The sequence below is a fragment of the Dendrobates tinctorius genome, unplaced genomic scaffold (assembly GCF_039654945.1).
Source record: "Dendrobates tinctorius isolate UK_male_01 unplaced genomic scaffold, ASM3965494v1 ptg000058l, whole genome shotgun sequence".
NCBI classification, from domain to species: Eukaryota; Metazoa; Chordata; class Amphibia; order Anura; family Dendrobatidae; genus Dendrobates; species Dendrobates tinctorius.
In genome coordinates this window covers 1822592-1837582 of record NW_027361726.1, presented here as the reverse complement: position 1 = coordinate 1837582, position 14991 = coordinate 1822592, and the positions used below count along the sequence as shown (strand labels likewise).

Below are 14991 nucleotides of genomic sequence, written 5' to 3'. Positions count from 1 at the left end.
GACCAGCCAATATGATTCTCCAGGTCATTACAAGTTTGTAGATAACAAACATGTCTAGGTTCTTCTTATCTAAATTATGAAAAATAGGGATTTGTGTGTACTCACCTCAAAATCCTTTTCTCCGAGCCAATCATTGGGGGACACAGACAGTGGGATGTCCTAAAGCAGTCCCTGGGTGGAGAGCATACAACTGCTAATACCCCATGTACCACTGGCTTAACACTGTGGTACTGCCGATTGCAGGATGTGTCTGCCAAGAGCTGCATCCGCAGAGGCCTGAGCATGAATTTGGTAATGTTTTGTAAAGGTATGCAGGCTGGAACAAGTCGCAGCCTTGCAGACAGGCCTGAGAATGAATATGGTAATGTTTTGTAAAGGTATGCAGGCTGGACTGAGTCGCAGCGTTGAAGACCTGTTCTGCCGATGCCTGGTGCCAAATGGCCCAAGAGGCGCCCATTGAGCAGATAGAATGTGTCTGAATCCCTGCTGGGACAGGTGTGTCCTGGACACTGTAGAATTCCTGAATAGCCAAGCAAATCCACCTGGCTAGCGTGGTTTTTGAAGCGGCTAGACCTTTCCTATGCCCCTGTGGAAGTACGAACAGGGCATTTGACTTGTGGAAGGGAGCCGTCCGCGAGATGTACCATCTCAGAGCCCTGACCACATCGAGGATGTGGAAGGCCCTCTTAATGCAATGGACTGGAGCCGGACAGAAGGAAGGCCAAACAATTTCATCATTGAGATGAAAAGAAAACCCGACTTTGGGCAGGAAAGACGGGGACGTCCTGAGAGCTGCCTCGCCCTGATGAAAACTCAGGAACGGAGGACGGCAGGACAGGGCTGCCAATTCAGAATCTTGTGTAATTGATGTAATTGCCGCTAGAAAGACCACCTTTCAAGAGAGAATAGCTAGTGGTACGTCCTGCAGTGGTTCGAAAAGCCTCCTGTAAGGCTCCGAGAGCCAAGTTAAAGTCCCATGATTCCAATGGCCCTTAAAATATAGATGCACCACCTGGGAGACTCTCTGAATGTCTTCATCTGAAGTCCGGTGTCAATTTTGCATTGAAATAGCACTGACAAGGCTGAAAACTGGCCTTGAGCGAGCTAAGCGCGAGACCTGACGTTAATCCGGATTGTAGGAATTCCAATATGGAAAGAATAGAAAACTCCAGTGGGGATCGACCATGGTCCTTGCACCACAAGAAGAAGGTTCTCCAGGTGCGGTGATAAGTGCGCATGGACACAAGCTTCCTAACATTAATCATGGTGGAGATCACATCGGGAGAAAAAAACAGCCTGTGCTAAAAGCTGGGATTCAACGGCCACGCTGTCAAAGACAGGGCCTCAGAGTTCTGGTGGTAAATCGGGCCCTGAGAGAGTAGATCTATGCGATCTGGAAGTCGCCAGGGAACGCCGGCGACTAGTTGTACGAGCTCTGCATACCATGGCTGGCGCGACCAATCTAGCGCGACTAGGATCACTGGTATCCCCTCTGCTCTAATGTTCTTGATGACCCTTGGGAGCAAGGGAAGAATGCACGGGAGCCAGAACCGGTGCCACAGCAGAACTAGGGTATCCGCTCGGATGGGCGCAAGGATCGCGCGATCGGGTAATGAATCGAGGAACCCTGTTGTTTAGCCATATGATCCACATCCGTAGTCCCCCAGCGATGGCAGATCTGCTGAAAAAAACTTCCGGATGAAGAGACCACTCTCCTGAAGCAAGGCCTTGGCGACTGAGAGAAAAAAAAAACACTGCCCAATAGTACACACCCGGGGTGTGGATTGCTGAGATGGGCTAATGGTTGGTCTCGGCCCAATGGAGGATGTGACTCACTTCGTGCATGTCCATCCTGCACTGAGTACCTCCCGACGGTTGATATACGCCACAGCTGTGGTGTTGTCAGATTGGATCCCGATGAGGAGACCTGCGAGGAGATGGTGGAAACTCAGTAGAGCTAATTTGATCACTCGAATGTCCAAGATGTTGATGGGGAGACGTGACTCTTGAATTAACCAACGACCCTGTGCCGTGTGGTGACGAAGAAAAAAAAACACACACCAGCCTAGGAGACTGGTGTCGATTGTCACCACCGACCATCGTACTGGGAGAAAGAACTTCCCTTAACTCGGGGAGGATTTCAGTGTCCCCCGCTGGGGGCTCGACTGACCCGCAGGGACAGAAGGGACCGGCGGTCCAGGGAGAACGGGTTCTTGGCCCAAGTTAACAGCAACGCATGTTGTAAAGAGGCGGAAATGGAACTGTGCGAATGGGACCGCTCCCATCGCTGCCACCATGTTTCCGAGAACTATCATGCTGAAAACGTATGGAGTGAGAAACCGGTCGGGAAAGAGTCCGCGCTGCCTGTTGTAAGACTCGGGCCTTTTCTGGAGTGAGAATGTCCAACCCGTGGGAAGAGTCCAAGATCAATTCCAAAAAGGAAATCTGCTGGATCGGTGTTGGGGAAGACCTTTCGAAGTTTATCTTCCGCCCCAGGCGAGAAAGTGTATTTACTGTGATATTCACGGATTTCTCGCAGGCTGGAAGGGATGGACCCATGATCAGCAGGTCGTCCAGATACGGCAGTACCACCACTCCCCGAGCGTGGAGAATGGCCATGACAGCCGCCATGGCCTTGGTATAGACCCTTGGGGCAGTGGCGAGACCAAAGGACAAGGCAATGAACTAGAAGTGTTCTTTTCGAATTGCAAAAAGCAGGAACTGCTGGATGATAGGGACTCTCCCTTTTCCATGGAGGCGACACCGATCGTAGGAATTCCATTCGGAATCGCCATACTTTGATAAACTGATTTAACAGTTTGCGGTCCAGTATGGAACGCATCATTTGTTCCTTCTTTGGAACCACAAAGAAAGGTTTGAATAAAAAACTGCTGAACCATTCGTCTTGAGGGACCGGAAGGATGACTCCGTCACTTTGCGGCGCATGAAAGGCCCGAAGGAAGGCTGTGACTGAATGACAGCAGACGGCCGCCTATTTTGTCGGTGTCTGCCGGATACGCAACAAGTCATTGAGTAGAGGATCTATGGGATCTGCTTCCTTAGATCCAGATGCTGTCAGCCTGGGTTTCCAAGAGCGGTTAGGTCTGTGAGAGACCTGGGAACCTCTGTCTCCACGCGGGGACCGACCTGATCCGTGAGAGAAGGTTGTGAAGGACCAGCTGGAGCTGTTGCAAAAAAGGTCGAAAAAACGAGTCGGCTGTTGATTACGAAAACGGCCGGGCAGCCCCTTGTTGGGGAAAAAAACCTACTCTTCTCCCCGGAAGTGTCAGAAATGAGCTGGTCTAGTTTCTTGTCCAAACAGGCGACCAGTTTGATACAGCAGAGAAGTCTCTGGAGGTGGAATCTGCCCGCCAGTCGCGTAGCCATAGGGCTCTTCTGATGGAGACTGCATTAGCGGTTGCCTTAGCAGCGCAATTAGCAGCATCTAAAGAGGTGTCTACTGCAAATCCCCTGTGAGAATTATCTGCTTGGAAGGCAGTAATTAAGACTTCTGCCCTGCGTGGATTATCGGCTTGGTGACACTGGTTGTCTCCGGAGGATTGCTACCTTGGAAGGCAGTAATTAAGACTTCTGCCAAAGTGGCCTTTGCCTTAGCCACTCAAGTCGCCGCAAAAGATGGGAAAAAAGCCGCTTCTGAAGCTCCAAAAACTGAACGGGCGAGGTAACCAATTTGACAATCGGAGGGGTTTCTGACTGAAGAGCACTCAGAAACGGATCAAAGCGTTTTAGGAGCAAGCCACAATACAGGAGAATCCACCGAGGGGGACTGTAACCAATCCTTCATTAGATCTGGAGTAAAGGGGTATTTAGACTCGATAGGCTTTTGCCCTGTGAACCGCTTATGTGGTCGGTGCCTACGTTTCTAGACAATGTCCTTCAACTCCGGATGGCTGGCAAATACCCTGCGTACACGTTTAGTCTTCTTAAAGGAGATAATGTGTTCCGGAGCGGGAATATTCTCCTCGTCCAACGTCAGAAACTTGTTGACTGATTGTCAGAGAATCAAGCAATTCATGGACATTTGGGGAATTCTGAGGGACTGACATGTCAGACTCGAATTCAGAGACATGTTCTCTGCGAACATTAGGAGAGGGAGAGCAAGAGACAGAACTCGCCGATGCGGAATCGCAAGCGTGACTAGGGGACGCATCATTGGTCCGCTTTCTAGAGACCTGAGGATCCCTTGAACGAGCACGGCCCCTACTGGCGGCCGGTTCTCAGCCGTCGCCAGAGCCCTCCTCGGGCGATAAAGACGCGTTCTGACTTAAAGAGGATTCCCGGAGGAGTCTATAGCCTTGGTCAGTGACTCCACAGACCGTGACAAAGACGCAGCCCACTCAAGGGGACTAAACGAAGGGAGCACCTTGCAGCGGCGGCGGATGGCGTTTTAGCACAAGCCGGGTCGCAATCCGTGCATAGCTGATTAGTCTGGGTACTGGGCAAGGCAATCTTGCAATAGGTACCAGTGGTAAAGAACTCAGTGCGCTTCTTATTAGCCCCTTTTTTTGCTTCCGTAGACTGAGACAAAAGTACCCGTGAAAGGGTTACAAGCAGAGCCTGGGCTGCAGCTGCAGGGAATGTGCAGCGAAGGGGTTAAGCTTTTCTCTGACAGCAGATTCAGCTTACCCGCGGTCCTGACGATGTGTCCCTGGGAGGAATATCGGTGGCCCTGTAGCGTCACCAGGTGTTGTCCATCCGTGCGCGCACCCCCGCAGCTGTCACAGAGCCCAAGGAGCAGAGAAAGGTTTAAGGACATGGCCCCCGAGACTAGCAGGGCGCCTGTCGTACAGAGCGAGAGGCGCCAAAGACGTGGGCGGTGGCGCTAACTGTGGGCGGCGCTATGTAAATTGCAGCCTAGTAGGCTGAAAAACCCGGGACTAAATTTTTGGGCCTACCCGCGGCGAGCGCCAGGTGAAGGGGGGGAGCGGGGGGGCCGCCAGTATGCCGCCACTGAGACTCGGTCAGCGCTTCTCCCAGGGACCAGGACCCGACCCCATACCTCCAATCCGGTGCTCTCTCCTTCTTCGCTGTCTAGGAGCCTGCAAGTTTCAACCCATCTCAGATCCGGAGGTAAAAAAAAGCTCCCGGGCGATGTAGCAGAGCCGGAAAGGTTGTGAAAGGGGTATTGCTCAATCAATCCACCCTATGGGCAGGGGGACGGAGAGCTATGGGGCTGATTCAGGGCATCCGAAAGCGCTGGTCAAATCTTTTCCGTGCGCTCGCCCTCGTATACGTGAGGGGTACCGGGACCACAAAGGAACCATCGCCAGAAGAATCAGCCCCAGTCGTCGCAGGAAAGTGTACGGGGAGGTATACTCCGCATGCTTGCCTGTTGTTGGTTCGGGGGAGAGCGGGCCGTAAAAGGAACCGTCATCCCCTTCACTCCGTTAATTAAAAAATAAAAATTTACAGAAAATTCAAAAATAAAATAAAAACGGTGGGGTCTGAAGCCAGATCCAAGTGCCTCCTAGAGACACTAAGCAAGAACTGGAGAAATCTCATCCAGCGAGAGGGTGTGTACTGCAGGGGAGGAGTTAACTTTTTTCTGTGTTCACTTAGTGTCCTCCTAGTGGCAAGCAGCATAACACCCACTGTCTGTGTCCCCCAATGAGGCATAGGAGAAAAAATTCCAAAATTTGTAAAAAAAAAAAAAAATTGTCATTTTCCAAGACCAGTAGCGTCTCCATTTTTCGTGATCTCGGGTTGGGTGAGGGCTTTTTTTTTGCGTGTCAAGCTAACGTTTTTATAGATACCACTTTGGTGTAGATAGGTTGTTTTGATCGCCTGTTATTGCATTTTATTGCAATGTTGCAGCAACAATAAAACATAATTCTGGCGTTTTGATTTTTTTCTCGTTACGCAGTTTACCGATTGGATTAATTATTTTTATATATTGATAAATCGGGCGATTCTCAGTATTGTGATACCAAATATGTGTATTTTTTTTATTTTATTTTGAATGGGGAAAAGGGGAGCGATTTGAACTTTCATATATTTTTTAAATTTTTAAAAAAAACATTTTTTACATTCATCAATAGTCTCCTTAGGAAACTTGAAGCTGCGATCATCTAAAGCCCTGCCCTATGTAGCAGAAATCCTCTCCTATGAATGCTAGCCAAGAGCCAGGATTTATAGAAGATCTGCGATGACAAGCATGGGGGTCTCCTGTAGACCCCAGGTTGTCTTGTCAACCCATCGGCCACCCATGATCATGTGACGCAGGCACCGATGGGTGGGGTTTGTGACGCGATTCCGGAGCGTACATGTTAAAGGCCACTGTCAGAGATCGACAGCGGCATTTAACATGTTAACAACCGCGGGTGGTGTCAGCTGTTCAACACACCTGTCATGTGTCCGAAACGGGGAAGCGACCCATGACGTACAAGTATGTCATAGGTAGTGAAGGAGTGAAATGTATGGGTTGACAAGAAAAAAAAAGGAGATTTTTGTGTACTCACCGTAAAATCTCTTTCTCTTAGCCTCTAATTGGGGGACACAGGACCTTGGGTGTTATGCTTTCTGTCCACTAGGAGGCGACACTATGCTTAATCTGAAAAAGATTTGGCTCTGGCTCCTCCTCCACTGTATACACCCCTGGGCGGCATCCGCCTTACCTCAGTTTTTGTACCCAAGCAGTAGGATGAGATAACAAATCCAACATAACCAAGCCTATAAACAAAGGCTACTATGTACAGCTCAAGGAACAATATCAGTACCCAACATAATAACAGCCTGCAAGGGCAACAGGGTGGGAGCTGTGTCCCCCAATTAGAGGCTAAGAGAAAAAGATTTTACGGTGAGTACACAAAAATCTCCTTTACTCTTTCGCCTCATTGGGGGACACAGGACCTTGGGACGTCCCAAAGCAGTCCCTGGGTGGGAAGCAATGGACGAATATTGTGCTGACAGGTCCATAGACTTGGGACACTGCCGCCTGCAGTACCCGTCTACCCAGACTCGCTTCCACTGAGGACCGAGTATGCACACTGTATTGTTTTGTAAACGTGTGTAAGCTAGTCCAAGTGGCCGCTTTACACACGTGTTGTGCTGAAGCCTGGCGTCAAATGGCCCAGGAGGCTCCTATGCCCGTGTGGAATGTGCCGTGATACCGGCCGGAATAGGGGAATTGTTTAGGCAGTAGGCGTCATGGATGGTGGACCTGATCCACCTGACAAGGGTAGCTTTTGAAGCCGGTAAACCCTTGCGAATGCCTTCTGGAAGAAGGAAAAAAAGGAATCAGACTTCCGGAAGGGTGGAGTCCTAGACACACATATACGCAATGCCCTGGCAAGGTCAAGCGTATGCAGGGCCCTCTCCACTCTATGAACCGGAGCCGGGCAAAGGGTCGGTAATGAGATGCCCTCATTGAGGTGGAAATCAGACACAACCTTTGGAAGGAAGGATGGAACTGTACGGAGAACCACCTTGTCCTGGTGGAAGAATAGGAAAAGCTGTTTGCAGGAGAGCGCTGACAGCTCAGACACCCTGCGTAGCGAGGTGATTGCCACGAGGAAGACCATCTTTTATGATAAAACTCGAAGTGGAACTTCCTTAAGGTTGAAAAAGAGGTGCCTGTAGAGCAGTTAGGACCAAATTAAGGTCCCACGTATCCAGTGGACGTCTGTAAGGAGGGACCAATCTGGAGACTCCCTGAAGAAACGTCCTGACTTGTGGTTTGTTAGCAATACGCTTCTGAAAGAGCACTGAAAGCGCTGACACCTGACCCTTAAGCGATCCTAAGGATAGGCCGGCGTCCAGACCTGATTGAAGGAAACCAAGAACTTTTGGAAGAGAGTAAGGGAACGGAATTCGCCCCCGAGAGTCGCACCAAGTAAAATACGTTTTCCAGGTACGATAATAAACCTTGGCGGAAGCTGGTTTCCGTGCCCTGATCATGGTTCTAATGACGTCTGGAGCAAAACCTGCCTGGGTTAAAGCCCAGGTTTCAAGGGCCACGCCGTCAAATTGAGAATCCCTAAATTCTGGTGGTAGAACGGGCCGTGAGACAGGGGATCGGGACAGTCTGGAAGACGCCAAGGGGTGTCTGCTGTAAGCTGAATGATGTCGGCGTACCATGTACGTCTGGGCCAGTCCGGCGCAATTAGGATGGTCGGAACTCCTTCCTGTTTAATCCTCCTCATAACTCTGGCCATCAGGGGAAGAGGTGGGAAAATGTACAGAAGCTGGAACTGAGTCCAGTCCTGAACCAGGGCATCCACCCCGAGCAACCTCGGATCGCGTGTCCTTGCCATGAAATTGGAGACCTTGGCATTGAGATGAGATGCGATTAGGTCCACGTCCGGAGTCCCCCAGCTTTAACAGATCCGACGAAAGATTTTTGGGATGGAGAGACCACTCCCCCGAGTCCTTTTCCTGTCTGATGAGGTAGTCGGCTTCCCAGTTGTCCACACCCGGACTGTGGACCACTGAGAGTACTGATTTCTTGTTTTCTGCCCAGCGAAGGAGACGCACCACTTCTCTCATTGCCTGGGCACTGCGAGTCCCACCTTGGTGGTTCACATATGCCACTGCCGTGGCATTGTCCGACTGCACTCTGATGTGAGAGGCCTTCAGCAGATGGCAAAAAAAAACTTTTAGCGCCAGGAAGATAACTCGTATCTCCAGAATGTTGATGGACATGGTCGCTTCTATTGGAGACCACGTGCCCTGTGATGTAGGTGCACTGCACCCCATCCTGTTAGACTCGCGTCGGTGGTCAGGACTTTCCATCGACTGGGAAGTAAAGATTTTCCTTTGGCCAGTACGGGTGGTTTGAGCCACCAGTACAGTGATTTCCGTCAGTCGGAACTCCCTTTCGAGGGAGAAAGGGTTCCTGTCCCAGGATCTGAGAATGGCTAGTTGAAGAGGTCTGAGGTGGAACTGGGCAAATGGTACCACCTCCAATGCTGCTGCCATCCTGCTAAGGAGTCTCCTGGCAAACCGAAGAGATCGGCAAGGTATGTGGATTAACATGCGAACTGCACAGCGGATAGCTTGTACCTTGTCCTTGGGAAGGTGTACCAGACCCCTGGAGGTATCGAATAGGATCCCTAGGAAGATCAGTGACTGACTCGGGAGCAGTTGACGACTTCTTAAAGTTGACTAGCCAGCCTAGACGAGTTAGTGTTGATCGTGATCGAGACGCTGTTTTTGCAGTCTTTGACAGTAGGTGCCTTGATGAGTAGATCATCCAGATATGGGATGACCAATATGCCTCTGGAGTGTAGGACATCCTTGGTGGCTGCCATAACTAATCCGAAAGGCAAAGCCACGAACTGGTACTGATTCTGCCCTATTGTGAACCTGAGAGATCTTTGATGAGCAGGCGCAATAGGGATGTGCAGGTATGCATCTTGTATGTCTGTGGAGGCGAGATATTCTCCCTGTTCCATAGCCGCAATGATGGATCGAAGGGACTCCATGCGAAACTGCCGAACTCTTACAAACTGTTTGCGTTGCTTTAGGTCCAGGAATTGGCCGAACGCTGCCTCCCTTTTTGGGAACCACGAATAGGTTGTAGTAGAGCCCTCGGAATCTCTCGTTTTCGGGAACCCGTATTATGACTCCTGCTTGAAGGAGAGAGAGACACTATTTCCTTGACCCACCTGTCCTCTGTAATAGGCAGCCAGACTTGCTGAAAGATTAAAAGTCGACCGCCTACAGGTGGGGTGTCTTCCGTATTTCGTGAATCATGACGAGGAGAATTTCTGGAATTTCCCTCTTTGGGCTTTGCCTGGCCTGATGTTGACCGACAATTCTTGTCCGTCCTCTGTGCTGTCCTTTGATTGTCCCTGCGAGGGGGAAAGGTTGTAATTCTGTGAAGGATGTGAAGCGGCCTAGCCTGAGGAGTTCTGAAAAGACCGGAACCTAGCCTGGTTATATCGCTCAAACGTACGTTTAGGTTGCGGTTGGGGAAGAAAGGTACTCATACCCCCGTGACATTGGAAATCATGGTCTAATTTTTCCCCGAAAAAAATCTCCCACTGACGTACGGGAGATCTGTAAGAGACTTGTTTGAAGACGCGTCCGCTTCCCATTCTCACAGTCAGAGGATACGTCTGATTGTAATTACATTTGCTGCTATACCTGCTACGCCTCTTGCAGAATCAAAAGCTGCAAGGCGTATGTAATCTGCCACCACCGCTATCTGAACTAGTTGATCGAACATCTGAGGAGCAGACTCTTGGAGGCTCTCCTGCAATCTTTTGGCCCATTCCAGAATGGCCGTGGCTGCCCACGTTGAGGTGAACGCGGGAGCCAGGGAGGCTTCTGCAGCCTCAAAAATTGAACGAGCCATGCGCTCAACCTGCCGATCTGCTGTATCCTTCAGGGTTGAGCTATCTGGCAGTGAGAGGAGAGACTGTGCTGCAAGCCTAGAGATAGGGGGATCGATTTTCGGTGGATCTCCACTTCTTGGTCTTTTTGAGAAAAAAGGGGGTATCTAGCCTCAATATTTACGGTTGGCGAATTTTTTGGCAGGCTGCGAAAAATGCTTATCAAGGATGTCCTGAAAGCTTGGGTGATCAGAAAAAAACTTTAGGGACTTCAGGGACCCCTCAAAACAGATCTTATGTTTTGGGGGTTCTTGGGGAGCATCGGATAAAACCAGCACCCGATGAATAGAAGTGATAATGTCCTCAACTAGCGCTGTATTGCTAGGAGGACAAGGAGCCTGAGACTCCTATGTTTCCTTATCTGATTCGGAGTCACAGATGCCCTCTGAATCCTGCGCATCGCTGAGGCGTTGCCTAGAGGGAGATCTGGACCTCCGCTTTTCCATGCCCGAAGATCTCTGTGGAGATCTGCTGCGCCCGTCTCTGGAACGAGACGGTCTAGGAGACCTAGAATTACGGTGTCTCTGCCTAGAGCGGGACGACCGTGAGCCATGGGAGGACGTAGCTGAACGTGACCTATGGGGCCGTTCACTACTAGCATTGCCAGTGACTGCCTGTCCGCTTATAGCTGGGATATGACCCTGCATAGCCTGAAGCAATGTGGAAGTCAGCGTATCTATGGACTGTGACATAGATGCGGCCCATACCGGCATGTCAGTGGAGTTGAAACAGTGACAGGAGCCTCTTGGGGCACTGACCCAGCATTTTGGGAACAACTCTAGCAGTACGGGTGCATGTTGCCGCTGGGAAGATTGGCTTTGCAGGCTGAACAGACTGCGTAACAGCAGATAAACCTGTTTTTTTTTTTTGTTTTTTTTTCTTCTTTCCTTCGGACCTGGAGACCGACATAGTGCACTGAGTGCCGGCAGGTTATTATATGACCAACAACCTTACAGGGGTGGCTATGCAGAGGAGCGCTATAGGGAACCTATAGAGAGTCTGCGTCCACAGCAGGATAATATCCTGCTGTGCCTTACCCCACCGGTGTGCTCCTAGATCCGGCGCCAGCAGAAAAACTTCGTTTCTGCGCCCCCTGGAGACTGTGCAGTGTTCTTCTGCAATATAGCAGCGCTGCTCTCTTCCCTGAGGTAAAAAGGTGGGAGGGAGGAGGGGCGGAGAGCAGAAAAAGGGCGTGCAGACAGGTAAAACTGCGCCTTCCTGGCTCGATCCGCCCCCTGTATGACGCTGTGCAGCGTCATTTTCATCCACCCAGGGGGGCAGGCCGGGGGCGGTAACAAGGGCGGCGGCTTCGGCTTAGGCCGAAGCCGCGGTCTAAAGTACAAAATCCTGCCCGGGAAGGGCTCCAGAGCGGCGCGGTAGTCCGGAGGGGGGCGGAAAACTAACCAAACCCCCCCCCCCCCCGGATGAGTGCCATATCGCCCAGACGCCCCTATATACGCAGCGCAGCCCTGTGAAGGGTCCTTTTGACCCCTTTAGAGGGCTGACGCTGCCGCAGGGACAGGAATCCCTGCATACTGTGGCCCAAATATGACAGCCCCCGGCCCCATAGCAGACCACAGCAGTGCTGGGGCTACAATAAAGTTAGCGCTGCGAACGCAGCTCCTACCTGTGGCGTCTCAACCTAACATCCCTAGAGGGGGTTAGGGAGGGCGCTTCACCGCCATCAGGAGGAATTCTTCCTCACCTCAGCCTCAACCCAAAAGGCCCAGGGCCTGGGGAAGGAGGGGGGTTCTCGACCTCGAACCATGCACCCGAAGGGCTGGGGAGGGAGCGACATGGGGAAGAGCCATCTCTACCTCAACCGGGTACCGCTAAAAAGAGGACCGAGGAGGGAGGCATGCCGGAAGTCTCAGAGAGACCCTCTTTTCTTCATTTGTGTTAAGAAGAATCTTCTTCGGTGTGCCTCCTAGCGACACTAAGCAAAAACTGAGGTAAGGCGGATGCCGCCCAGGGGTGTATACTGTGGAGGAGGAGCCAGAGCCAAATCTTTTTCAGATTAAGCATAGTGTTGCCTCCTAGTGGACAGAAAGCATAACACCCAAGGTCCTGTGTCCCCCAATGAGGCGAAAGAGTAAATTCCATTTAGTCATGGTCATTTCCACCAGAATTTGTAACTTGACAGCCGATATGAAACATAATTATTAGTTCTGGGGGCTCAGTGCTTTTGCCTATACCAATCACGATGCCCTTGTGTATCCTCAATCTGGCAGTGCTGTCTGTGTTTATTTCTTACCTCCATCTGTCCTTTCTCTGTAGTAATTTGGCAGTAAGGAAGTTTGAAGGGCAAAATAGCCATCGCTGGACGGGGAAGTGTCGGCGGAAACCTTGACCCTTTGCAAGGGATACACCTTTAAATTGCAAAAAAAAATATGTATGAAATAGAAAAATTTAATAGTCAATATACATTTTATTTTGTTTATGCAATGTGCAGTAAAAATCAGCTCCTACAATGTTAGGATTTTTCTACATATGGAGGGGATCCCGTTTGCAAGCCAGCATAAGGCCTGGATCACACTTCCGCTTTTTCAAATCCGTCGTTTTCCGTTAAAAAACGGATCCGCCATTTTTTTGGAGGATCCGTTTTTTTGTCCCATAGACTTCCATTAGCGGTTATAGCGGATCCGTAAAAAAAAACGGATCCGTTTGCGGTAAAACGGAAACGGATCCGTTTTTTCACACAAAAACAGATGCAAAAAACGGATGGCGGATGCCAAAAAAACGGATGTGTGAAACAGGCCTAACAAGGCAGTGCCAATCAGAGTGTCTGGATACTAACCGTAACTGCTGGGGGCTCTCGTGGACACCGACCACCCAATAGTGATCAGACTTTCCTTTGCAATGTTCCCTGGTGCTGCACACGGGGGTCCAAATATGTCCGAGAGATCTGTTCAGCAGCCGCACAACACCCTCTGAATCTACGTAACAGGGGCTCCCTGATAGGAGAATACACCGGTTACAATCATCCAGGCATACCGATAACAGGCTGAGGTTTTATCATATGTTCGTGGAATTGTTCAGTCTCCAAAATTATCGCCTATCGACAGGATAGATAATTGTCAGATTGCTGTGAGACCCCATTAGTCACCAGGATGGGGGGGTGACTTATTCACCACCATTCTCTCTTGACTAAGAGCAGGGTCCGAAATTGCAGGCGGCCAATCGTACTATTTTTTTTTTACAATTACAATCGTGCAGCCATTTGCCTGCCATGGGTGAGTGGAGCTTCATCTGCGCTGCCTTCTTGCCTTATACAAAGGCCGAACAACCACTGATGATCACGATGTGTGCTTGTGACTGGTGTCGCCAGAGTGTCACTATACAGATCCACCTTACAGATCCACATACATTGTTTTACTAGTTAACAGATTCAAATAGAAATATGTTGCGTTAATTAAAAAAAAATTTTACTTAGAAACAAATCCATAGCATATTTTGTTGCACAATTGTGGCTTTTCCTGGGAGAACATATCCGTTTGTCATCTTAGGTCAGGCTGCTAATTAACTGCATATGCTAATTACACAAACTAAAGGAAAACCATGTAGCCTGCTGCCATCTTGTGACCAACGACTGAACTACATGAACCAGAAATAATCCTTTCTTTACCAAAACATATGAAGATAATTTAGCAACATGATCTCAGACCTTGTTTTTAAAAGTGCTTCCGACTAATGTGAACGACGTGGAACAAAACCTCAACACTCTGGATAATGCCGGACCTTACCTTCAGCGCTGAACCCGAGCCAGGACAGGAAACTCTTTTTAGACAAGGGAAGAGGGTTTCCATGTAAGACTTGCCTCTTTCGTTTACCTAGCTCAAGAAGCTGGATTCCAAGACACTGGTCTCCATCAAAGCCGGTACCTGTAACAAAGGAGAGAAGGGGCTTTACTACATTGGTGAGCAACAGCCAACCCAGCACATGAGCGGCATGCAGATGAATACGGATAAAATGTCATTCCACAATGAGGAATATGATTTCCCCATACAGAAAGGACCAACCTCTGTGATAAACTAGGACTAATTGCTCTCCGTGAGCGGCCATGCAAACAACCGGCCCGAGGACGCTGAAGATCTCCTTCTGAACTCCACCTACAGTGAAGATGCGGACTAAGGAGGCACTTGTAGCACAAGCCACCCATCCCTGGCCCAGGCACACGGCTTGGATGTCTTCTCCTTTGGGCATGTCCACCATCCATTCTTTGCTGTTGTCCCATGAGCTGAAGTGCAGACACTGGAGCTTGCTGTGGAAAGAAATTAACTGGATTAATTAGTACTTAAACGTAAAATTTAGCTGGGAAGCCTCATGGCAGATCTTGGCGGCATATTGTTAGGACATCCCTGAATTGTCCATTAAGTCACCTAAAAAAGCCAAGTACACAGGACCCCCTGCTCAGCACCCACTTATTAGCCAGCAATATGTCAGCGAAACAGTCAAAGCCAGGCACCGGAAGCAGTGGTGGAGACGGTGGGACCCAGGGAAGGTGCATACCGCTGCCAGCACTGGAGAATCATCATCACACACGACGTGAGGATCAGGGCTGTGGAGTCGGAGTCAGAGTCATGGAAATTGAGGAGTCAGAGTTGGTGTTGGAGGTTTGGCTTAGCAACTCCACAGC

General features: G+C 50.0%; 1 protein-coding gene across 2 annotated transcripts in view; it reads right to left on the bottom strand.

The window, feature by feature from the left end:
• The window catches only part of WDHD1 (WD repeat and HMG-box DNA binding protein 1), a 72586-nt gene that overhangs the window by 35374 nt on the left and 22221 nt on the right, over positions 1–14991 (bottom strand). For both annotated transcript variants that reach the window (XM_073577933.1, XM_073577932.1), the window contains exons 14-17: positions 14375–14616; positions 14099–14236; positions 13153–13309; positions 12610–12724 (exon numbers count right to left, since the gene is read on the bottom strand). In XM_073577933.1, coding sequence (XP_073434034.1) covers positions 12610–12724; positions 13153–13309; positions 14099–14236; positions 14375–14616 — 652 coding nt within the window. The remainder of the gene's footprint in view (positions 1–12609; positions 12725–13152; positions 13310–14098; positions 14237–14374; positions 14617–14991) is intronic.